This window comes from Columba livia, chromosome 8 (genome assembly GCF_036013475.1).
Source record: "Columba livia isolate bColLiv1 breed racing homer chromosome 8, bColLiv1.pat.W.v2, whole genome shotgun sequence".
NCBI lineage: Eukaryota > Metazoa > Chordata > Aves > Columbiformes > Columbidae > Columba > Columba livia.
Window position 1 is genome coordinate 5,689,531 of NC_088609.1, and position 22,228 is coordinate 5,711,758.

The 22,228-nt window shown below is 53.4% G+C and overlaps 1 protein-coding gene across 2 annotated transcripts; it reads left to right on the forward strand.

The window, feature by feature from the left end:
- Positions 1-584: 584 nt before the first annotated feature.
- LAMC2 (laminin subunit gamma 2) lies at positions 585-22,171 on the forward strand. 2 transcript variants are annotated; one of them, XM_005501151.3, is made up of 23 exons: positions 586-996; positions 6,039-6,227; positions 8,259-8,388; positions 9,305-9,403; positions 9,631-9,767; positions 10,150-10,272; positions 10,394-10,583; positions 11,203-11,315; positions 11,407-11,625; positions 12,451-12,630; positions 13,549-13,782; positions 13,979-14,115; positions 14,679-14,832; positions 14,939-15,144; positions 15,421-15,500; positions 15,948-16,085; positions 17,132-17,276; positions 17,787-17,936; positions 18,289-18,403; positions 18,489-18,688; positions 19,276-19,434; positions 19,523-19,622; positions 20,304-22,171. In XM_005501151.3, the coding sequence occupies exons 1-23, from the start codon at positions 873-875 to the stop codon at positions 20,552-20,554; spliced, it is 3,573 nt and encodes a 1,190-aa protein (XP_005501208.2). In that variant the 5' UTR covers positions 586-872; the 3' UTR covers positions 20,555-22,171. The 2 variants fall into 2 exon arrangements, with proteins under 2 accessions (XP_064927738.1, XP_005501208.2); XM_065071666.1 differs by lacking the exon at positions 9,305-9,403 and having other exon boundaries at positions 585-996.
- Positions 22,172-22,228: the final 57 nt, after the last annotated feature.

A 22,228-nucleotide genomic window follows, 5' to 3' on the forward strand; every position in this document is an offset into this window, starting at 1 on the left:
GGCATTGGAACAGGCTGTGCAGGGCAGTGGTAGAGTCACCATCCCTGGCGGGGTTTAAAAGATGTATAGATGAGGTTCTCAGGGACATGGGTTAGAGCCAGTGTTGGGTTAACAGTTGGACTTGCTGATCTTGAGGGTCTCTTCTGACCAAAACGATTCTGTGATTCTATAAAAACAGTTGTTCTAGGTCGGGCCAAGAGCCCATCCAACCTCATTTTTTATCTCAGAAGCAAAACCAAAGAACTGTGTGTGATGATTCCTGGTCTCCACCCCATTTCTAGCTCTGAGGATTTCCTGAACCTGACATTCGTGAGGTAAATCCCTGTAGATCTGCTTTCTAAGGCCATGTCCAAGCTGTCCTCAGGGTCTTTTTGCCATCGCAGCAGCCCTTGACTGTGAGTCCTGCTGCTCACCCCATCTGGCCAGCTTTGAGCCCAGCTTTTATGGGTTGGTTGCCCAGACATGGCTGTGAGCCGGCAGCCCCATCCACCCTCCCCAGGCTCCCTGTGAGCTCATCACGCTTCCTCCAGCTCCTGCAAGCCACCGGCATGCCCGGGCAGCCCCGCTCTGCCCTGCCAGCCCATGGAGGCAGCGGGTGGGATGGAGCTGGGATGGGCAGCAGTGGAGTCCACAGGGGCTGCAGCTACGTTTTATTTTTCCCCCAGGAGCCAGCACCCCTGTGGGGGTGCAGGCAGGAGGTCTGGGGTGCTGCACCCCACAGACGGCGGGTCCCTGCCTGTGCTGCCGGGGCTGGGCTTCCCGCGCCGCGGTGAGTCAGCCTGCGGCACACACGTTCTTCCTGTTGGGAGTGACTCAGGTGGAGCAGCCGATAAAAAAACCACCTCCCCCCAAAAAAAATAAGCAGCAAGTTCATGAGCCCCGCTGTCGTCTGCCGGAGCAGGAGCCCCCGAGCCATGGCGGGGGGCTGGCTCCTGCCCCTCAGCTGCCTCGTGGTGTCTCTCCTGCCTGCAGCCCTCGGCACCATTGGAGGAGAAGGTGAGGCTTGGGGAAGGTTGGATGTTCCTGTTTTCATGCGGCTTTGCTCGCAACCCTGCCCTGGTGCGGGTAACGGGGAGCTCTTGGGGTGCCGTGGCACCCTGCGAGGGCGCTCCCCCTTCCCACCTCAGGGATTAAAAGTGGACCTGTAGGTGCTCTTCCTTTTACTTCTTCCAGGGTTAAATACCCCATGAGCATTTAAACTCTTTTTTTTTTTTTTTTTTTTTTTTTTTTTTTTTTTTTAACTGGTGTTCTCTTTAAATAACTTATTTACATGCAATTATTTATTGCTTTCCATCTCAAGCCCCGCTACGTGGGTGGGATTGGGGCGTGAGCATGAGCATCACCCGGGGAGCGAGGGGCTCAACTGCTGGAAACAAACTGTTCCCTAAGCCTGGGGAAGGGCTGGGAGCACCTGGGATCCAGTTTGCTGTAGCAACACATGATATTTGTGTTTTATGTCAATATCTGTAGGGTTTATGGGCTGCCCACGGCCCCACTGCACCTCATGGGGTGTGGCAGGTTTCCCACCATCCGTAGACTGATGGAGGACTTGGAAAATCCAGAGGATCCTCTGGTATATGCAGTTGTAGTGAGGAGTGTGATGCAGGGATGTTTAAATGCATTCAGCCCAGTAGTAACTCAGTCTCAGGGTTTCAGTTGTACTGGTGCATACTCTGGAGATGGGTGTGTTTGGCCAAAATCCAGTCTTTACATGTATTTTGTAAATACTGACTCATTTCAGGGTTTTTTTTGTCTGCAATACTGGTGTTCTGAAATACACTCGCTGGGCCTGAGGTTGATTCTTGATCAGTTTTCCTTTAAGTGCAGTGCGACATAGTATGGGAAAAAAGTGCTGAATAAATGGGATTTTTTTTTTTTAAGTGATTTGCTTTACATGCTACTTGGATTATTACTTGGATTATTACAGCAGCCTTAATTGCATGCAGGTTTTAAAATACTGATGCAGATCCCCCTGCTTCTTTTCCATGGGCTCTTGAACCTGTCTCTGTGCATGTTTAAAAGCGACAGTGGATAACCAGCCATGCTTTGATGCTGCAGCAGGCATTTGGGGTGGGTTTGGTGGTGTAAATTTGTCTCTTGTGATGTAAATTAATCTATTGTGCTGTTAGCCCTCTGGTCTGGGTGCTAGATGTGTGCTTGCAATTAGCACATGTCATCCTGTTTTGCTTGCAAATGAGCTGCAGGAGTCAAATTGGGTTTGGGTACAAGCTGGGGCGAGTGTGGTGTGTGCCAGCACATGGCGGCTGAAGGGATCTCCTGGGGTTCAGGGGGCAGTTGGGGTGTAGAGAGCAGAGGTGTCTAATTCGGAGCCCCAGCAGACACAGGCAGACTTTCCAGCAGTGAGAAAGTGGTGGAGTCGGGTGGTTGGGTAACCCAGGACTGAGGGGAGCAGATGAGACATCCCTCTGGGTCACTGTCCTGAAGGCACAGAGTGGGGATTGGCTTGTATTGTGGTGGAGGCTTCGTTGGGTGCAAAGCTCTGATCTCTTGGAGCAAGGAGGAGTCTTTGCAGACCGGTTCATCTGTATGGAGCTGTCGGATCTGCCCCTCACAGACCCAGCGCCAACCTCATCTTCTGCGTTTGTGAATTTAAGATGACAGTTTAAGAGGTCTGAAGCTGCCTGTCTCCTTCTCCAAACCTTTCTTCCACGGGGATTTGTCTCAGCATGGCAAACAAGTGTTTTTCATGCCTTATTCTGCCGGGTGGGAGTTGAGGGAATGATGTCCTGCTGGATGTGTGCCCTGGACCTCCTTCATCCTGACGTAGCGCTTAAGAAATCCAGCTGCAAAGCTGCTCCTCTGTGGAGCCTGTTCTCCACAGCTGCCTGAGGAATGGATGATCTCAGAGCACCTGGATGCAAAAAGGATCCTGTCCTCACTTGGTCCTCATCTCCCGGAGCTCTGGCATGCTCCATCTCGTCAGCAGCTCCAGTGCCTCATTCTCGGTAAAGATTAACTTGCCTGAGCTCTCAGGTTTCCAGGAGACCAGCGACAGGAACAGCTACACCAGCAAGGTGGTGGCACTAATCTGCAAGGGCATCTGAAGTGGCTTCGGATTAGGCTGACCTGAACCTGTGCCAGCTGGAGAGCTGGATCCCAGCGTGCAGCAGCCTCACAGCGAGGCCTGAAGAAAGGTTTTTGTTCCCTGAGGGTATGGTGTTCATTCCTGTAATTAAGTAACCCAGTAAATCTCCTGGATTACACAGACATAGGGTGATGCGTGGGTGGAGTTTAACAGCTTCAGAGGGAAGGGATGAGGGCTGGAAAATATATAGCCAGCAGGCTGGCTGCCCTAGACTGGGCACTGGGGAGATCAAACCTCGAATCCTGGGCTCAGTTATGGGTCCCTCATGCCAAGAAAGCCCTTGAGGTGCTGGAGTGAGTTGAGAGAAGGGAAGGGGCTGGAGCACAAGTGTGATGGGAGTGGCTGAGGGACCTGGGGGATTCAGCTGGAGAACAGGAGCTGAGGGTAGACCTTCTAATCTCTGAACTGCCTGAAAGGAGCTTGGAGCCAGGGAGGGTCAGGCTCTGTTCCCCAGGAACAAGCGCCAGGAGCAGAGGAAATGGCCTCAAGTTGCACCGGGGAGGTTGAGGTTGGATCTGGGGAACAATTTCTTCCTGGCAAGGGCTGTCGGGCATTAGAACAGGCTGCCCAGGGAAGTGGTGGAGTCACCATCCCTGGAGGGGTTGAACAGACAGGGATGAGGTTCTCATGGACGTGGGTTAGTGCCAGTGTTGGGTTAATGGTTGAACTCGATGATCTTGAAGGTCTCTTCCACCCAAAATGATTCTGTGACTCTATGAAATGACCCCTTCACTTGCACTGTGAAAGTGACTGCAAATACCTTGAGAAAACCCTGTGCTGCTGCTTTCCATGGGCTATTTGCATTGTCCCTGCCACTCGGTCACTGGTGATGTCCACTGAGTCTCTAGATACCTTTTCATACCACAAGAGACAGAATTTCTGCACCTGCAGGTCCCTTCCCAGTGGGCTGGGGTGGCAAGAGACCTCCAGCAGCTGGGCAGCCCGCTGCAAGGGCAGAACTGCTTTTCCAGAGCTGGAAAAATCTCTCTCCCTGTTTGCTGGAGCATGAGGTCATCTCCCTCCTTGGCAGCAGCCTGGGCTGCCACTTGCTGAGTGCTGTCGTCTGGAATGTGGGTGGTTACGGGTGTGCGGGAGGGCTGGGCGCTGCGTGCTCAGGCGGCGAGTGAAGAAGCCTTTGCCCAGAGTCACTGACGGGGAGGACAAGGATCTTGTATCCTTGGGCTAAGCCATGCCAGAAGAGTGCTGGAAGGAGGAGCCTCCACGTGTCTGAGTACAATGTGCCGTTTGAATACGCGCTGCAGGTTTCTGCTTGTGCTTGGGTTTCCTCCAGCTCCCGGTGCTGTTGGAGGTGACCTGAGCTGGGATAGGGACCACTTCTCATGCCCCAAGGAGGTCAGCAGTGAGCAGAGTTTCTTAAAGGAAGCTTGAGGATCCCGTGGCAGCGTTGGGGTGGTTTGGAGCAGGTCCTGCAGACCCTGCTTTGTCCCTCGGGGTGTTTCTTTCTCCTACCTGTCTTGGCCAACCATCATCTCAACTGTGTTTGCTCTCCTCAGTGATGCTGAGGAACTCACCTGAAATTAAGGGCCGCAGGCTTGAACACTCTAGTACTGACTGCTGGGGTCTTGCCAAGTAGATGAGAGGTGACTTCAAGAGAAGACCTGGGCAAGGCAATGAAGAGGAGTGCTGGTGCACTCATGTCTGATGGGGTGCCTTCTCCACAGAGGTCCTGTTTGTCCTGGCTGCACCGGGATGCAAAACTCAAGCCTGTCCTTCCTGGCATCTGTCACACAGTGATGTTGGCAGCCACAGCTTTTCTTCCTGGGCAGGGTGAGGTGAGATGACCTGTGTAATCCTGCCAAAACCTTTTTTCGATCTCCCTCTTGGCTGACACATGTCCAACAAGCTCTTCTGATCACAAGCCACTTCTCATCACACCTGTGTTTAGCCAGGAAGACACTTGCATTACAGAAGTAGATGGAGGGACCTGGTGGAAGTCAGCTGAGCTTTTCTTCCTGTGCTTGGTCCTGGTCAGAGACTGGGTGAATGAAGTATAACCTCAGGGATCTTCCCCTTTTCCCTGAAGTCACCAATAAAGTTCCCCATGCTTTTATCAGGACAAGGTTTGGGGTTGTGTTTACCATCTCTGCTTACTCAAAGACCTCATTGTGTTGGAAGGCCTCTGAAAGGACAGAGAACATCCATGGACATGACACACTGTAGAGCAGAGGTGCTCAGATTATGGGGTTTGTCCCTCCTGAGCTGAGTTGGCAGTGAAACCAGCCATTGCTCCAAAGCTTGAGGATGCTCATGACAATAAAGGCCTTGAGGTGCTGGAGTGAGTTGAGAGAAGGGAACGGAGCTGGGGAAGGGTCTGGAGCACAAGTGTGATGGGAGTGGCTGAGGGACCTGGGGGGTTCAGCCTGAACAACAGAAGCTGGGGGGAGACCTTCTGATCTCTGCACTGCCTGGAAGGAGCTTGGAGCCAGGGGGGGTCAGGCTCTGCTCCCCAGGAACAAGCGCCAGGACCAAGGGAAACAGCCTCAAGTTGCGTCGGGGGAGGTTGAGGTTGGATCTGGGGAACAATTTCTTCCTGGCAAGGGCTGTTGGGCATTGGAACAGGCTGCGCAGGGCAGTGGTGGAGTCACCATCCCTGGAGGGGTTGAACAGATGTGGAGATGAGGTTCTTCAGTACATGGATTAGTGCCAGAGTTGGGGTAACAGTTGGACTTGATGATTTTGAAGGTCACTTCCAACCAAAATGATTCTGTGATTGTGTGATGTGGAGTGTGGTGTGGCATGGAGGTGGCTGGTGGATGCAGACGGTTGGGGATGGGGCTCGCTATTATCAGAGCAAGAAGGGGAGATTTGCGTCACCTGGGCTTGTTCCTTGGGCATCCTGGTGGGTTTACAGCTTTGTAGCTGGTGTCTTTATCTTGAATCACCAGTTGAGATATGTCTCTCCTCTCCCCAGTGTGTGACTGCAACGGGATGTCCAGGCAGTGCATCTTTGACTGGCACCTCCTGCAGGAGACGGGGAACGGGTACCGCTGCCTCGGCTGCCAGGGCAACACGGAGGGTCCCCGCTGTGAGCGCTGCCAGGACGGCTTCTTCCGCCGGCGGGACAGGGACTGCTGCCTGCCCTGCCTCTGCCACCCCCAGGGTACATGGCTGGAGGGGACGGGGTGGGGACGGCGGGGTTAAAGCATCTGTGTGGCCCTCGGCCCTGCGTGGGCTAGGTTGGGCGCTGGGTCCCTGCACCGGACCAGAGCGTTGCGGGAGGAGTGAGTGGGACCAGTTTGCTCCAGGTGAGGTTATCTGGGGAGGCGTCAGAGCCCAGTGCTGTGTTGCAGCACCATAATTCGTACCAGCATCTCCTGGGTGCTTCACCACTTGGTGCTGGGTGTTTTGAACCCTGCAGCAGCTCCAGGCTGCAAAACCCACCTGGCCCCCAAAATAATCACAGACTCACAGAGTGGTTTGGGCTGGGAGGGACCTTCAGACTCATCCAGTCCAACCCCTGCCATGGATAGGGACATATTTCTCTAGAACAGGTTGCTCGAAGCCCCATCCAACTTAACCCCGAACGCTTCCAGGGATTGGACACTCACAACTTTTCTGAGTGACCTGTTTTAGTGTCCCACCACTCTCATCATAAAACATTTCTCCTTTATGTCTAATCTAAACCTCTTCTCTTTCAGTTTAAAACCTTTAGAACTTTCTTCTGTTGCTACAGGCCCTGGTAAAAAAATCTGTGTCTTTGCACCGTGTCCTCTCCCTGAGCATAGTGCTGTGAACTTGGAAATGATCCTTTTGCTTTTAGGATGCAATTAAAAGCCTTTGTAGAGCCCGCCTTTCTATACTGAGGCCCCATGAACCTGCTGACCCCCACCAGGGAGCTGCTTGTCCTTCCCAGCTCCCATCCTTATGTCAAGGGCAAGGGCCAAACCCCAGTGTGGGGAGCGGTGTCTTTCGCCACCTTTGTGAGTCAGGCAGATGTCTCCTGGGTGTTGCAATGTTTGGCAGGCTCCGCAAAGGCTTTTAATTGCGCCGTAAAAGCAAAAAGATAATTCCCAAGCTGGCAGCATTGCATCTCAGCAGGGAAGGTGGTGCAAAGTGCTGTGGCACTTGGGATGCACAGGAGCCTTCAGCCCCTACAGCTCCTCCAGCAACTTTTGGGGGGCTGCAAGGCTATGAAATGGGATTTCAAGCTCTGGGGTGTTTGCTGTGGGTCTTGTGGTGGTTGTACTGTAGATGTGATGGCTCCTTCATACTCAGCAGGTTTCAGCTTGCTTGGCAAGTAGGTAGCTAATACCTCTTGCACCAAGGTGCTGTAGATACTGAAATGCCTGTTAGTCTTTGTCAATGCAAGAGCACCACTAGCAGCACCACCTGAACATAAAATGGCTTGCAAGGACAGAGCAATAGGCTTTGAGGTGTTGGGGGGCAAATATCTCCTTACATGTTCCTGCACCCCAGCAGCAGGACTACTGCCCATGTCTCTGACATCCTGTCCCTTTGGTGCCCACATGTGCAGGGTGGTAGGTCAGAAGTGAAGGATCCTGCCATGGTCCTTGGCCCCATAAAGTCCTTGTGGTGGCCCCAACATCAAATTGTACCAATGTCTGCTAGCAGGGGGTCCAGCAAAGAAGAACTAGGCTGACATGAGGAAGGAATTTTTTACACTGAGCATAATGAGAGCTTGTCCCAGGTTGCCCAGAGAGGTGGTGGATGCCCCATCCCTGGAGACATCCCAGGCCAGGCTGGACGGGGCTCTAAGCAACCTGAGCTGGTGAAGATGTCCCTGCTCACAGCAGGGGCTGAACTGGATGAGCTGGAAAAGTCCCTTAAACCCAAACTGTTCTATGATTCTGTGATTTTTAACTAATTTTCCACTTGGTTTGTGTGCCCTGGAGTCTGTTTTGTTGTTTTCAATGATGTTTGTAGTAGCAAAGAAGCTCCTTGTCCTGGGCATCTGGTCAATACCAGTGGGGTTTTGTCTCTTGCATCAGCTGGGGAGGCTGGAGCAGCTTTAGCAGCCTGACCTGGTGTCTCAGCGCTGTGCTGGGACCTCAAGGGGGTCCTGGGGAAGGGTTGCTGTTGCGATGATGATGTGGTGCTTTGTTCCCCTGTCCCGCAGGCAGCATCTCTGAGAGGCGCCTGCTCCAAACCTCTTGTTCCCCTCTTTCCACAGGTGCCCTCGGCCCGCAGTGCAACAGTGATGGCCGCTGCAGCTGCAAACCTGGCGTGATGGGTGAGAAATGTGACCAGTGCCAGCCAGGCTTCGAGTCCCTCTCCGAGGCCGGGTGCCAGAGGAGCGGGCAGTAAGTGCTGGAGACCATCGGTGGCATAGGGACAGCTTGGGGGTCCAGCCTCCAGAGCTCTCCCAGCAGATCTAAAGAACCCATGCTGGCTGTAAACACCTCAAGCAGAGGTGGAGGCAGCTTGTTTCGTGGCAGTGCACTGATAACCAGCAACGGAGTTAGCTTGGGGCTTGGGAGAGAGAAGGCTCAAATGGGGCTGGATCTCCCTTCTGACCCACACAGCTGTCAGACAATAGTGTCAAAATCGGAGCTTAACCACACTCTGAGGCAATTGCTTTATTATCCAAATAACAGCAGGCAGACACTGGCCACATGGGCCAATGCAAAATAAAACCTGCCCGCATGTGGTTCTGCCTGGTGTTGATGCTGCTTACAAGGACTGAACCCGTGCAAAGATGTACATGCAAAAATCGATCCCTTCCTTTGCATGAAGCCCTGTTTAAACACCTTTTGAAGTGATTCTGGTTTGTTTTCCTCAGTATTCCGTCCTCTTCTGCCATGCTTCACCCTACCATTGCTCCTTTGGGCCCCCAGCAGGCAAAAGCTGGGTGTGAGGGCTGCCTGCCTGCTGCCATCCCTGGCCCCCTGCCTGAGCCTTCTTGGGGTGTTGCTGCCTGTTGGAGCTCAGCAGAGCTTTGCTTTGCTCTTGTAGGTGGGTCTTGCTAAAGAGAGGCACCTGGGGTAGTTGCAGACTGGTCCTCAGGGATGTCGTGAGGCAGTGGCATTGGGCATCATCTCAGCCCAGCATCCGTACTGCTGGGTTACTCAGAGAAATGGCTCTGCTGATTATTTTTCCCTTTCTAGCACGGGACGGGTAGCTGGGCGGGTTCTCTGCTGTCCTGTATAACAGCTGGGGGCACTGAGCTCTCAGCTGAGCTGGAAATGCAGGTGAAGGATCCTGCTGTCCCTGTTGCAGGAGCCTGCGGTGCGAGTGTGACCCGGCGGGCAGCACGGGGGGATGCATCTCTGGCCGCTGTGTCTGCAAGGCGAGCGCCACTGGAGAGCGGTGTGAGAGGTGGGTGTCAGGGGACTTGCTGGAACACCGTGTGCATCTCCTCCATCTCCCTGGCAGCTCCATCACTGGCAGTGACACATGCCCATCTTCACCATCCCAGCCCAGGGGTGACCTTGAACCGTGGCAATGGCTGCGTTGCACGACTATCACTTGAGGGCTTGTGTGTGTTTGGCCAGGAAGAGGAGAAAACACACTTAAACATTGTCATCTTCTTACATTTTTCCCAGGTGCAAGCGAAACTTCTATAACCTGGATGCCAGAAACCCTGCAGGATGCTCCCCCTGCTTTTGCTACGGGCACTCAGCTGTGTGTGTCAGTGCAGACAACCACAGCATCCACAACATCACCTCCACCTTCCAGCAAGGTGAGGCCTGAGCAGGACATTCCTATGGTTACTGGGGGTGTTTGCCATCCCTTCTCTTGGACGTGCTGGAGGAGCCGCCTGGTTTGCAACCCTGCTGGGGTCCCTGGGTTTTGATGGGTGGGATGGCTTGACCGTGGGCAGAAGTAGATGGTGGGGGAAGCATAGGTTGCTCCATCATGTCTTTCCTGCCACACAGGAGGAAAGCCTCATGCCAAGCCTGGCTTATTTTGAAATATATCAGCACAGGGATATCTGTGCTGGTCCCTTGGAGGTCAAGGGGTAGGAAGCTGGAGGGTTTTGGTAAGACACAGCTCCATAAAGATGCTGGGGTCCTGGAAACACCTTCTCTGTCTATGCTGACTGCTCCTTGTTGGTGCTCCAGGTTCTGAAGGTTGGCGAGGTGTCCATGAAAGTGGTTCCCCAGCCCAGCTTCAGTGGTCCCCACGCCATCAGGATGCCTTCATAGCAGCGAGGAGACCGGAGCCGATATACTTCGTGGCACCTGGTAGGTGTGGGATGGGAGAAGTGATGGTGTTCCCTTTGCTTGGTCCAATCTTGCTATCTGAGCCTTTAGAAGGAAGACAAGATTTTAAACCTTTAATTTTCTCCTTTCCTTCCCTTTGCAGGGAAATTCCTTGGGAACAAGCATCTGAGCTACGGCCAGACACTGTCCTTTGATTACCGCCTGGACCGAGGGGGACGCGAGCCGTCTCCGCATGATGTGGTCCTGGAAGGAGATGGCCTGAGGGTTACTGCCCCCTTCTTGCCCCAGGGGAAGGTCCTGCCCTGTGGTGTCAGCCAGACATACACATTCAGGTAAACGGAGATGCTGGGGTGTTTGCGGCAGGGTGAGCAAGAAAAGCTATGGCTTCAAAGAATTCCTGAATTCAGCTGTGGTCCCTTGGAGGTGGTGAATGGTTGCCTGATTTGGGCTAGATGCGTCTCAGATGCTTCTGTCCTGGATGAGGTGGTTACTTTGTGAGAGGGGCAGTACAGAATCTGGCTTGAAGGTTGGTCTGGGGACTTTGCTTAGGGTCAGTTGCGTGGGTGGAAGTTGTTCCCCAAAGCCTGGAGCTCAAGAGGGAGATGGGCAAGAGCTGCCACTCAATGAGGCCACTCAATGAGGCCACTCAATGAGGCCACTCAATGGCCTCAAGTTGTGCCAGGGGAAGGTTCAGATTAGATATTAGGAAAAAAATATTCCTGGAAAGGATTGTTGGGCGTTAGAACAGGCTGCTCAGGGCAGTGGTGGAATCACCATTCCTGGAGGGGTTCAACAGACATGGAGATGAGGTTCTCAGGGACATGGTTTAGTGCCAGTGTTGGGTTACGGTTGGACCTGATGATCTTAAGGGTCTTTTCCAACCAAAATGATTCTATGATTTTCATCTCGTTTTCTTAAAACTGGTTCTACTTCTCCCCCTCCCATGGGCAGGCTGGACGAGCACCCAAGCAGCAAGTGGAGCCCAAGGCTGAATCACTTGGAATATCGCAGGCTGCTGGGAAACCTGACAGCTCTCTGGATCCGAGCCACCTTCGGGGAGTACAGTAAGTGGGGGGAGAGCTTGCAAGCACAAGGGTTGGGGCTTGCAGGTGGAGCTGCTGTCACCCGTAGGTGACTGGCCGTATCTCCCTCCAGGCACTGGCTACATCGACAACGTCACCCTGGTGTCAGCGCAGCCCGGGGCCGGTGTCCCAGCTCCATGGGTGGAGCGATGTGAGTGCCCGGCGGGGTATGAGGGCCAGTTCTGCGAGACGTGTGCCCCTGGCTACCGCAGAGATGCCCCTGGCATGGGACCCTTCAGCATCTGTGTGCCCTGCAATTGCCAGGGGGGAGGAATTTGTGATCCCGACACCGGTAAGAGAAGCCACTGCTACGTTGTACTTGTAGGGCATGTGGGACCACCTGCGTCCAGAAAGTTTGGCTATAGGAGGCTGTGGGGAGCACTGAGCAGGGCAAGATCCCTGGTTGAGGGGGGCTGGAGTGCAGGGAACATCACAGGTAAAACTTTCTGAAGCCTATAAATTCTTCAGCCAAAAATACAGGAAAGATGCATTGGGATCAAATCAGGCTTAGGTGATCATTGAGAGATGAAAAAACATCTCCTGCTGCTTGGATAGTATTAAAAATATTTTCTTATGACTTTTTGTTTTAAAAGTAAGTGTGGTGTGTGTAGATAACAATGATGTAAACATTTTACTACACATTTTGATAAAATAGCCTGCAGTGTTGCTGTATAAAGTCAAAGTAATGCAAAGTTAAGCTGACGCGGTTTTCTAAATCTGAATTGGAGTTAAATTTCCCAGTATCTGAGCATTGATCAGAAGGCACAGAAGGCAACATGTGGCCCTATGGGAGCTATACGAGCTGTGAAAAATGAGATGCAGCCACCTTTGGGTGGTGATGGCCATCCTCTATGCCATGGGATGGGCTTCTCCATGGCGTCCTGCTGGGCTCCCGTTGCAGGAGCAGGACATGGTCCTTCCCACATGGTGATGGACTGATGGGCAGAGAAACAGAAAGAGTATGGGCAGATGTGGTGATCGCGAGGGGTCTGGTGGATGATGCTGGACCACAGAGGTTTGTGATGCAGTGGGTGGTGTGGCCAGAAGGTGGGGTGGTGGAGGTTGTCCCACCGGGGGTGAGAGAAAACTGTCCTAAGCCTTTTCGTTCCTCCTCCAGGTGAATGCTACTCGGGAGATGAAAATGTGGGCAATAGCATCGGCTGCCCCTTCAGCTTCTACCGAGACCCCCGGCAGCCGCACAGCTGCAGGCCATGTCCCTGCGGCAACGGCCAAGGCTGCTCCGTGGTGCCGGGCAGTGAGGAGATCATCTGTGACCACTGTCCTCCTGGAGCAGCTGGTAATGTCCTTGTCCATGTCACTTCTGCTCTGCCTGTCCCTGGAGTTTTCATGGGCTTTTTGGGGAGATGGAGGATGTTCAGAACTGCATGGATCATCCCATCTTCTCAGCATAGCTCACCTCCTGCAACGGGATGCTTCAGCCCCAAGGGCTGTGCAAACATGTGTTGCCATGCCTTGGGAAAAGTTCTTGTCTAAACAAATAATGTGGATGAAAAAAGGATGGGTGATGAGGGAGTGGAATAGAAAAACAGGGGGAAAAAAGATAATAAAACAAAACAAACAAACAAACAAAAAAAAGCCACACAAAAAAAACCTTCCAAAGAATAAAACAAACTGACCAACCCACCCCCCAAATAGGATATGACTTGCACAAGGTCAGTTGTTGCACCCACATTTTGAGATCCTGCCCAGAGCATCATGTGTTGGCTGTGGTGGCGAGGAGAGTGGAGATGCTGTTGTGCCAGCCCTGATGGGGCCGAATGCCCCCATTTCTGTGGGGCAGAGGAAACAAGGTGGCTTCTGCCTTTCAGGCAATAGTGTGAACTTTAGCGGCTTAAGTCACTTGTTTTGTTCAGCCTGGAGAACAGGAGACTGAGGGGAGACCTCATGGTGGCTGCAGCTTCTTCCCAAGGGAAGGAGGAGGGACAGGCACTGAGCTCTTCTCTTTGGTGACTAATGACAGAACGTGAGGGAATGGCAGGAAGATGTGCCACGTGAGGTTTAGGTTGGATGCTAGGAAAAGGTTCTTCACCTAGAAGGTGTCAATGTTCAAGAAGCGATTGGGCAACACCTTCAGACACATGGTGTGAATTTTGGTGTTGTTCTGTGCAGGTAGAGGAGTTGGACTTGATGATCCTTGTGGGTCCCTTCTAACTCAGGACATTCTATGAACTTCTCCCCATCCCTCTTTTCCCAGGGGCCAACTGTGAGTACTGTGCCGATGGCTATTTTGGGGACCCGGCGGCTTCCCAGCCCTGCCAGCTGTGCCGGTGCAATGGTAACGTGGAGCCCAATGCCGTGGGCAACTGCGACCGCCAGACGGGCGAGTGCCTCAAGTGCATCTACAACACTGCTGGCTTCTACTGCGACCGCTGCAAAGACGGCTTCTTCGGGAACCCCCTGGCCCCTGACCCTGCCAACAAGTGCCAAGGTGAGAGCCGGGCTCTGTTTTGAGCTGGGAATAACTAGAGGAGAAGCAGGATGCTGGAAAGTGGGAGCAGAGAGCAGGAACAAGAGCGTAGAGCTAAACGGTGGGAGGAAAGCAGGGGGAGAGGGTGGGTGGAAGGATGTGTTGGGACATGAGGTGGGGACAGGCTCCTTTGAACGTGTGCTGCTCTCACCCACAGCTTGTGCCTGTGACTCGACTGGGGCCGAGCCCCTGAAGTGTAGGAGCGATGGGAGCTGCATCTGCAAGCCTGGTTTCCAGGGTCCCCGCTGCGAGGAGAGTGAGTGCCCAGCTTGCTATGGGCAGGTGAAGGAGCAGGTGAGCATCTGTGCCAGCCTTGGGGCCACTGAGCAGCAAGGGGTGCAGCGACACGCCAACCCTCACGCATCATTCAGAATAGAGGAAATGGCCTCAACTTGCACCAGGGGAGGTTCAGATTGGATATTAGGAAACAATTCTTCCAAGAAAGGGCTGTCAGGCATTGTAACAGCCTGCCCAGGGCAGTGGTGGAATCACCATCCCTGGAGGAGTTGAACAGATGTGGAGATTAGGTTCTCAGGGACATGGGCTAGTGCCAGTGTTGTGTAAATGGTTGGACTCGCTGATCTTGAGGGTGTCTTCCAATCAAAATGATTCTATGATCTTCTGGTGCAAGTGAGAAGCGATTTTGCAGGCTGCACCTGAACTTTGGGGTTGTACTCGATTCAACTGTTAAAAAAAGCCATGACGTGGAGCTGCAGGCCCACTGTGCCCCATCCAAAAATGATCCCTTGCTTTGCTCTCCGGTCTCTGTCCAGACTGCAGACCTGGTTTCCACCCTGGTCTTTTCGCTGTGAGTTTCCTCTCCTGCTGGCTGATGGCCTGATCTGCTGTGTTTGCAGGTGGACCTGTACCTGCAGCAGCTGGCAGAGCTGGAGCTGATGTTCTCAGAGGTACAAGCTGGCAGTGGGGCCGGGAGCCAGGAGCTGGAGGGAAGGATGCAGCTGGCTGAGGAGATGCTGCGGACCATCCTTGGGGAAGCCCTGAGCCTGCAAGGTACCACCCACTCTGTGCTGTAGTAGGGGAGGGTTTTCCTCAGAGATGATTTTTTTTTTAAATTTTATTTTTTTTCTCTTCAACCTCTCTCTTTCTTTCTCGCCAGCCTCTGACAGGTCTCTAGAAAGCCGCCTGGCCATGATGAAGGGGCAAGAGTCCAGCTCGCAGGGCCGCTTGGATGAGATGAAGGCAATGGTGGAGAGGCTGAGGTCTCTGGGGACCCAGTATGAGAGGCAGGTGCAGGACACCCGGCGGCTGCTGGAGAGAGCCCGGCTGGACCTGGACCGTAATGGAGCTGCTCTGCGTTGGGTGGTAAGAGCATCCTCATGCAATGTGCTCCTAGTCTAGTCTAGGGCTGAAAAAAATCCATGGAGAAAGCAAGCATTTAACATGCTCCAGTTATTATGTCTGTTTTGTGAGTGCAGAAGACATTCTGGTGGCCCTTTCTGTAGGGCTGGGACTTGGAGAGGTGCTGGTGGGTGTCTCTGAGGGGCTGTGGAGGTTTAATGTGCCGCAGTTGCCTCTTTTGCAGCTGAAGTGGATGGAGGGCAGGGAAGAGCACTCACACCTCTCTTCCTTCCTCCTCAGAACATTCCTGTTTCAAACCCTCCCGGGGGCTCAAATCAGTTCTCGATGCTGGCCCAGGAGGCTCGGAGCCTGGCTGACAGGTGAGTCCCTGCCGCTGTTGGCTGAGAGAGAGGGGAAGGGGATTGAAATCCTGCTGAGTGCCCAGAAGGTCCCTTTTTGGGGGTCCTCATCTCACCCCCAGGACACAGCTGCCCCAACCTCTTTGCGAGGCCTGGAGCAGGGGAAGATGTGGCTGCTGAGCTGGTTTCGCTGCAGTATAGAGCCGTGCTCGGTTGCCATTGAGGGTGGTGTTTGGTGTATTTTGGGGTCAAAGTTTGTCCCAAGGATGGCCAGTTGGAACAGGCAGCACTGCCTCCCGCCTGGTGCTCCTCTACCCTTGGGAGGTGCAGGAGAGACATCAAGATGTGTGTCACGTTGTGTCTCCCAAGAGGGTCCAATCCGGAATCACTGAACACAGCAGTCAGGGGAATTGGTGGAGGAACCTGGGGTGGGAAACATTTCTCATGACCCCGCCCCGTGCTTTGCAGCCACCTACAAGCTGCCAACACCATCGAAGGAGCTGCCAAGGCGGCGCGGGAGGATGCACGGCAGGCACTGGAGCTGGTGCGTGCGACTGCTGGTGGAGAAACAGCCACCTCTGGGTCCCTGCGAGGGCTGCTGGGCAAGTGAGTCATGGCTGCGGTCACCTCCGTGGTGTGGGGGGATATGGGAGGGATGAGGGGGATGTCTGTGCCCCTGCTCTGGCTTCCTCAGCAGATCTGCGGGAAGGTGCAGTTGGAAGCAGAGCAGGCAGGGACTTGGTTAGACTTTGGTCACTGGCATGTCTGAGTGGTGGAGATATGGAGGGTTGGCAACTCTGTGGAGCATCTGAATGAGGAGAATTGATAGGACAAGAGGAAACGGCCTCAAGTTGTGCTAGGGGAGGTTGAGGTTGGATCTTGGGAACTATTTTTTCCCAGAAAGGGCTGTTGGGCATTGGAACGGGCTGCCCAGGGCAGTGGTGGAGTCACCACCCCTGGAGGGGTTCAACAGACAGAGATGAGGTTCTCAGGGACATGGGGTAGTGCCAGGATTGGTTTAATGGTTAGACTTCATGATCCTGAGAGCCTTTTCCAACCAAAATTACTCTATGACTCTATCTGCTTCCCACTTCATGGGCTATGATGCTCCCCCAAAGCCGGGGAAGGGGTTTAGTGCCATGTGTGTGAAGAGGCTTCCAGGGGCAACTCTATGCCTGGTTGCAAATCTGGGCTGGGTTTAACCCAAGGATAGATTTAACCTCATGTTGTCTGGTCATGGTGGTGCCTACCCAGAGCCCACTACGGTGCCTGGACTTTGCACACCACTGGTGGGCTGTGAGCAATGACTCCAATGAAGTTCAGGAGCTGAATGGGGACATGCAGGAGGAAACATCATGTGGCAGGACAGGGATTAGCAGAGCCACTGAAGAGCCTGGGAGGGTTCAGCTGGTATGAAACACCTCTGGATGTTGGAGCATGAGGAAGGAGCCAGCAAATGCCCTGCTTAGCAGTGGGGCCATGATGTGGGACATGTTTGCAATTAGCTTGGCCAGCATGATAAACCTGTGTGGAGCCCTGGAGAGGATTTGGAGAGTATAAACAAGTCAATGCAGGAGGCAGCATTAATGCTTGAGGAGGGCGGTGTTGGAAGCTTGGTTTGTACCATGTTCTTCAACCTCACATCCGTGCAGGTACGAGGAGCTGAAGTTGCTGGCTGGAGGCCTGAAGGCTGAAGCTGATGATATGGCCTCTGAGGCAGACAAGGCTTATCAGGGCAGCCTGGTGCTCCTCAGCTCCCTGTCCCGCCTGACGAAGACCAACGTTGGCTCCTTTGAGGTGAGGGCTTTGTGCCTGTGGGACCAGGAGATTCCCCCTTCGCTCTCCCCTACACTCCCTGCCAGCAGCTCAGCCCTTCCCAGGGCTCTGTCTCCATGGGGGAGCCATCAGAGATGCATCTTCCCACCCTTTTGCCCTCATCGCTGGCCATGGCACAAGGAGCAAGAGACAACCATCCATTGCTGCTTGCTGTGGTTCCTGGGTAGATGAGAAAATCCTATGACAAATAGGATATGATAGATATGATAGAATCACAGAATAGTTTGGGTTGGAAGGGACCTTCAAAGCTCATCCAGTCCAACCCCTGCCATGAGCAGGGTCATCTTCACCCAGCTCAGGTTGCTCAGGGGCCCGTTCAGCCTGGCCTGGGATGTCTCCAGGGGCAGGTAACCCACCATCTCTCTGGGCAACCTGGGACAGTGTCTCACCATCCTCATTGTAAAGAATTCCTTCCTCATGTGCAGCCTGATGCTGGGACTCTCAGGCAGTCATCACATCTCTGTGTTTCAGGGGGAGGCAACACAGCTGAAGCAGGATGCCAGCGCTCTCCTGACCCTGGTGGACACCTACATGGCCCAGTACCGGCAGCTTCAGGCCCGCACGGGACGCTGGGAGGAGGAAATCAAGCAGCTGCTGCAGGGGGGAGAGGGCAAGAGAGCGGTAAGAGGTTGGCTGGGGGGCTGTGGCTTGAGTCATCTTCATTGTGAGCTGGAGCCTTGGTGGGATGTCTACGGCACTACTGCTACTACATGCTGTTCTGGCTTGATCACCTTCCTGAGAAATACAACCCCTTGGGGTTGGTCTTCTGGGGCCGGTGGGACACTGTGTGTGCAGAGCTGCTGGGTGCAGGGTCTTGCTAGCACAGCTCCGCCATGTGAGGCGGGTTGAAGACCTGCTCCTGGGAAGAGTAGAGCTCAGATGACTCATGATGGCTGCAGCCAGGTGAGAGACTGTCTGATGCTCCTGTACTATATTCTTCATCTGCCTGTTGTGTGCCTTCGGCCTGTCACAGGTGCTGATGCAACTGCTGTCCCGAGCCAACCTCGCCAGGAGCACAGCCCTGCAAGCCATGAGCGCTGGCAATGCCACCTTCTATGAGGTGGAACAGATCCTGAAGAGCCTCCGGGGTAACGTCCTGGAAACCTTCCTTTCCCCTCCCTCGTGGGACCTCACGAAGGTAGTGCAGTTTCATTCCACATGCATTTCTTTCAGAGTTTAACCTGCAAGCAGATGACAAGAGAAGGGAAGCCGAAGATGCCATGAAGAGGCTACCGATCATCAGCAGCATGGTTGCAAGTGCCAGGGAGAAGACAGACCGAGCTGAAGCAATCCTGGGCAGCGCCGCTTCTGAATCCAAGGTGGCCAGCAACATGGCAGGGGAAGCGAAGGAGATCTCCATGGGGATCCAACAGGTGAGGGCAAGCCCTGCTGCTATTGCTGGCAGAAAAGGGGTTTGGAAGGGAAAACCAGGGAAGAAGAGGAGACGGTTGGCAGCTCCTAAGGATTTCTTCATGGTGGACCTGATGCATTGACTTGTGTGCCTGACACATTGACTTTTTGGCTTATGGCTGTCTGTAGTGAATCTTGAGAGAGTTGGCTGTAGATGAGTGGGAGTGTGGGGATCTCAACAGGCACGTTTATCCCCTGATGATCTCTGTGGCCTCTCTCTGAAGCCACCTGTTGGTGACCAAGGGGGTTTTTCACTTCCACACTGGGATCCTGGCAGGCTTGTGAACTCCTGGACTTGGTGGATTCAGCTACCAGAATGTATATTGTAGTTACCAAGTGGTTTGCTGGTGTCTTCAGGAGGGGTTGAGTCATAATCACAGAAAAAACTCTCTGGATCAACTGGTGGGAGCATGTGAAGGATGCAGGAAAACCTGCAATAATTTTGGATCCCTGTGGAAGGAACCAGTTTCCACCAGCTCCGTGCCCCAGTGCACCCAGGCAAATTTCAGCTGTGCTCTGCCCCTCTGAAAGTGCCTTTTGCCTTCCCTAGGAGATCACGCGGCTGAGGCTGGAAGCCAACAAGACGGCCGATGGTGTCCTCGCCCTGGAGAAGGTGGTGGCCACCCTGCAGCACGAGGCCAGGGAACTGAATGGAGAATTTGAGAGGAAGCTCTCAGAGGTTGAGATGGATGCCACTATGATACAGAAGGTGGGTCCCCATCTCCCTCACCTTGCCCCTTTCCCTGTTGACGTTTGGTTGAGACTTTGCCTTACAGCTGTCACCTTGCCTTCTTCAGACAGCTCAAGAAGCTCAGAGGGTCCATGCCAAGGCTGGCCAGGCAGGGGTGGCTGTGCAGGAGACATTGAGTGCCCTGGAAGAGCTGCTGCGTCTGATGAGTAGGTTTTGCACTGCTGCTGAAGGGCATGGGTGCAGACAGGTCCCTGTTGAGATATAGGTGGGTTGCCAGGAGCTGTGTGAGAAGCTGCTTCAGTTTTGGGCCCCTCAGGACAAGAAAGACCTTGAGGTGCTGGAGCAAAGAAGGGAACGGAGCTGGTGAGGGGTCAGGAGGATAAGTGTGACGGGAGCGGCTGAGGGACCTGGGCGGATCAGCCTGGAGAACAGGAGCTGAGGAGAGACCTTCTAGCTCTCTGCATCTACCTGAAAGGAGGTTGTAGCATGGAGGGTGTTGGTCTCTTCTCCCAAGTACCAAGTGATAGGACAAGAGGAAATGGCCTCAAGTTGCACCAGGGGAGGTTTAGATTGGATATTGGGAACAATTTCTTCCTGGAAAGGGCTGTCAGGCATTGGAATAGGCTGTCTAGGACAGTGGTGGAGTCACCACTTCTGGAAGGGTTTAAAAGACACAGAGATGAGGTTCTTAGGGACATGGGTTAGTGCCAGTGTTGGGTTAACAGTTGGACTTGATGATCTTGAGGGCCTCTTCCAAACCAAAATGATTCCTTGGTTCTATGATGCCTGTAAACAGGCTGGGCAGCAGGATGGAGAAAGTATCTAGAAATATCTAGTCCTCAGCCCTCATCCATGGCTCCCTCTTCTGTTTTCCTCCTGTGCGACAGACCAGCCTGGTGCTGTGGACGAAGAGGGCCTAAAACAGCTCGAGATTAATTTCAGTAAAGCCAAAACCAGAAGCAACCAGCTGAAGGATGAGCTGTTGGAGCTGGAGCAGACGGCTACGTTGCAGAAGACCCGGGTGCGGACACTGGAGAGCAACATTGATGAGATCTTGGCAGATATTAAGAACCTGGAAGATATCCAGAGAAGTCTTCCTCCAGGGTGTTACAACACAAAAGCCATCGAACTGCCGTGAGTGAGCTCTGGAAAGACTGCAGCAACTGCCAGGCTGTGAAGGCAGGAGAGCCTGGTCCAGCTGCCCTCCCCAGACCCAGCAGGACCAGCTGCATTTGGTTGTATTGAACTGACCCTTAACCTCAAGCTCAGCGTGGCTGCTGAAGTTCACATTGTCACGCTGGCCCTGGAGAGTCCCTGATTTTTACAAAGTGGTCCGTCCCTCCGTCACGGGAGGAAGGAGAAGACGCTTGGTTGTGTGAAGGTGCTACTGGCTGGAGAACAGCCCGTTCCTACATTTCTCTGATGTGCAGGTGGTGGTTGCTTGATGTCAACCTTGGGAGTTTGCACAGTTCAGAGCCTGATGTTCAGGGCTGAGAGGTTCTCCACCCTCTGTGCATCCCTTCTCCTGGTCTGGCACGCACGGAAGGACTAAAGTCTCTGTCCTTACTTTTGACACTGCCACCACCACTTCCTCCTCATGTTCTCCATGGAGTCTTTCTCACATTTCATAAAGCTGCAAGTCTTCCACAGTGCTTCTCAGTGAGGTCATTACCATTTTGCTAAAGGAAAAGAAAAAAAATTGCCAGCTGCCTTTGAGCTTGGTGATGTGCTGGATGGAGGAAGATGGGGTTCCTGGACTAGCAGGTTGGCAGAGGAGAGAACTGCTGGGCCTCCTGCAGTGGAAAGTCTTTCAAGTTCCCTTCAGCCAGGAGAAGACCTCGTTTCTCCTGCACTTCTTTTAAAGTCCCAACACCCTTGAGGGATGTCTTTCTTGTCAAACCTCCTCCTGGGCAAGCATGGGTCTCCCTACCATCCCCTCACATGCTCCAGCACAACCTTTCCTTCCAAGCCTGGCCAGTTCGGTACCAAGCAGCTTCCTGTGTGTCCCATAGCCTGGGAGAAGGTGGTGTCCCCTCTGCACAAGCATCTGGGACCTTGCAGCCTTTGTCATGGGAATGGGGGTTTTTCCAGGGGTCTACAGCCACAAGCTCTCACATCTGAGAGCCCAGTCTCATCCTGCTGGAGAGCCATTGCTCTGATTTGATCCATTTAAAAATATTGACGATGTTTTGAATGCCTTTCTGGTCTGGTTTGGTGCTGCCTGTTCTCCTTGCCTCCATCCATCCCTTCCTCCTGCCTGATGTTGGACATTTCTCAGAGGGGGTTTCCCACTCTACATTTGAGCAGAACTTGGAGGAGATGAAGACTGTGGTGCTCACTTCACTCACCCACGGCCTTTCTGTGGGCCCAGCTCCATTCTGGCACTGCTCCCAGCTCCCTTTAGGTTTCATTTCAGGAAAAAAAAAAAGAGCCAGCAGGTGCTGGAAGTCAACTCTGCTGAAGCCCCTGACCTGCATGGTGGTGAAACATGTCCTGGATGGAAAGGGACACTGTGGGGGACATGCTCACCACTCTCACAAAGCATCACCCATACTTTCGCTTGTTAAGGATACACCAAGTACTATGTCTGCCTTATAATTTTATTTAAGCAAGATGCATTCTTGCCTCTGGTATGTCTTCCTTCTCCCATTTTACAGCATAGGGACCGGTATTATGGACATGGCTTGATTCTTCCACGAGTTGGGGTTTTTTTGAAAGGGAGGAGGTCAATAAATAATGACTATTTTTGGCTGGATCTTGCCTACTGATTTATTTTCTCTAGCTCCCTGTTTCAGGTGAGTTTGGCAGTGCA

What these genes read in the sequence shown, in the direction of transcription:
- LAMC2 (XM_005501151.3), top strand. Translation starts at nt 873, where the DNA reads ATGAGCCCCGCTGTCGTCTGCCGGAGCAGGAGCCCCCGAGCCATGGCG. An exon ending in CTGCCTCTGCCACCCCCAGG is followed by an intron (nt 6,228 to 8,258) that starts GTACATGGCTGG and finishes CTCTTTCCACAG; the next exon opens with GTGCCCTCGGCCCGCAGTGC. An exon ending in CACCTCCACCTTCCAGCAAG is followed by an intron (nt 9,768 to 10,149) that starts GTGAGGCCTGAG and finishes TTGGTGCTCCAG; the next exon opens with GTTCTGAAGGTTGGCGAGGT.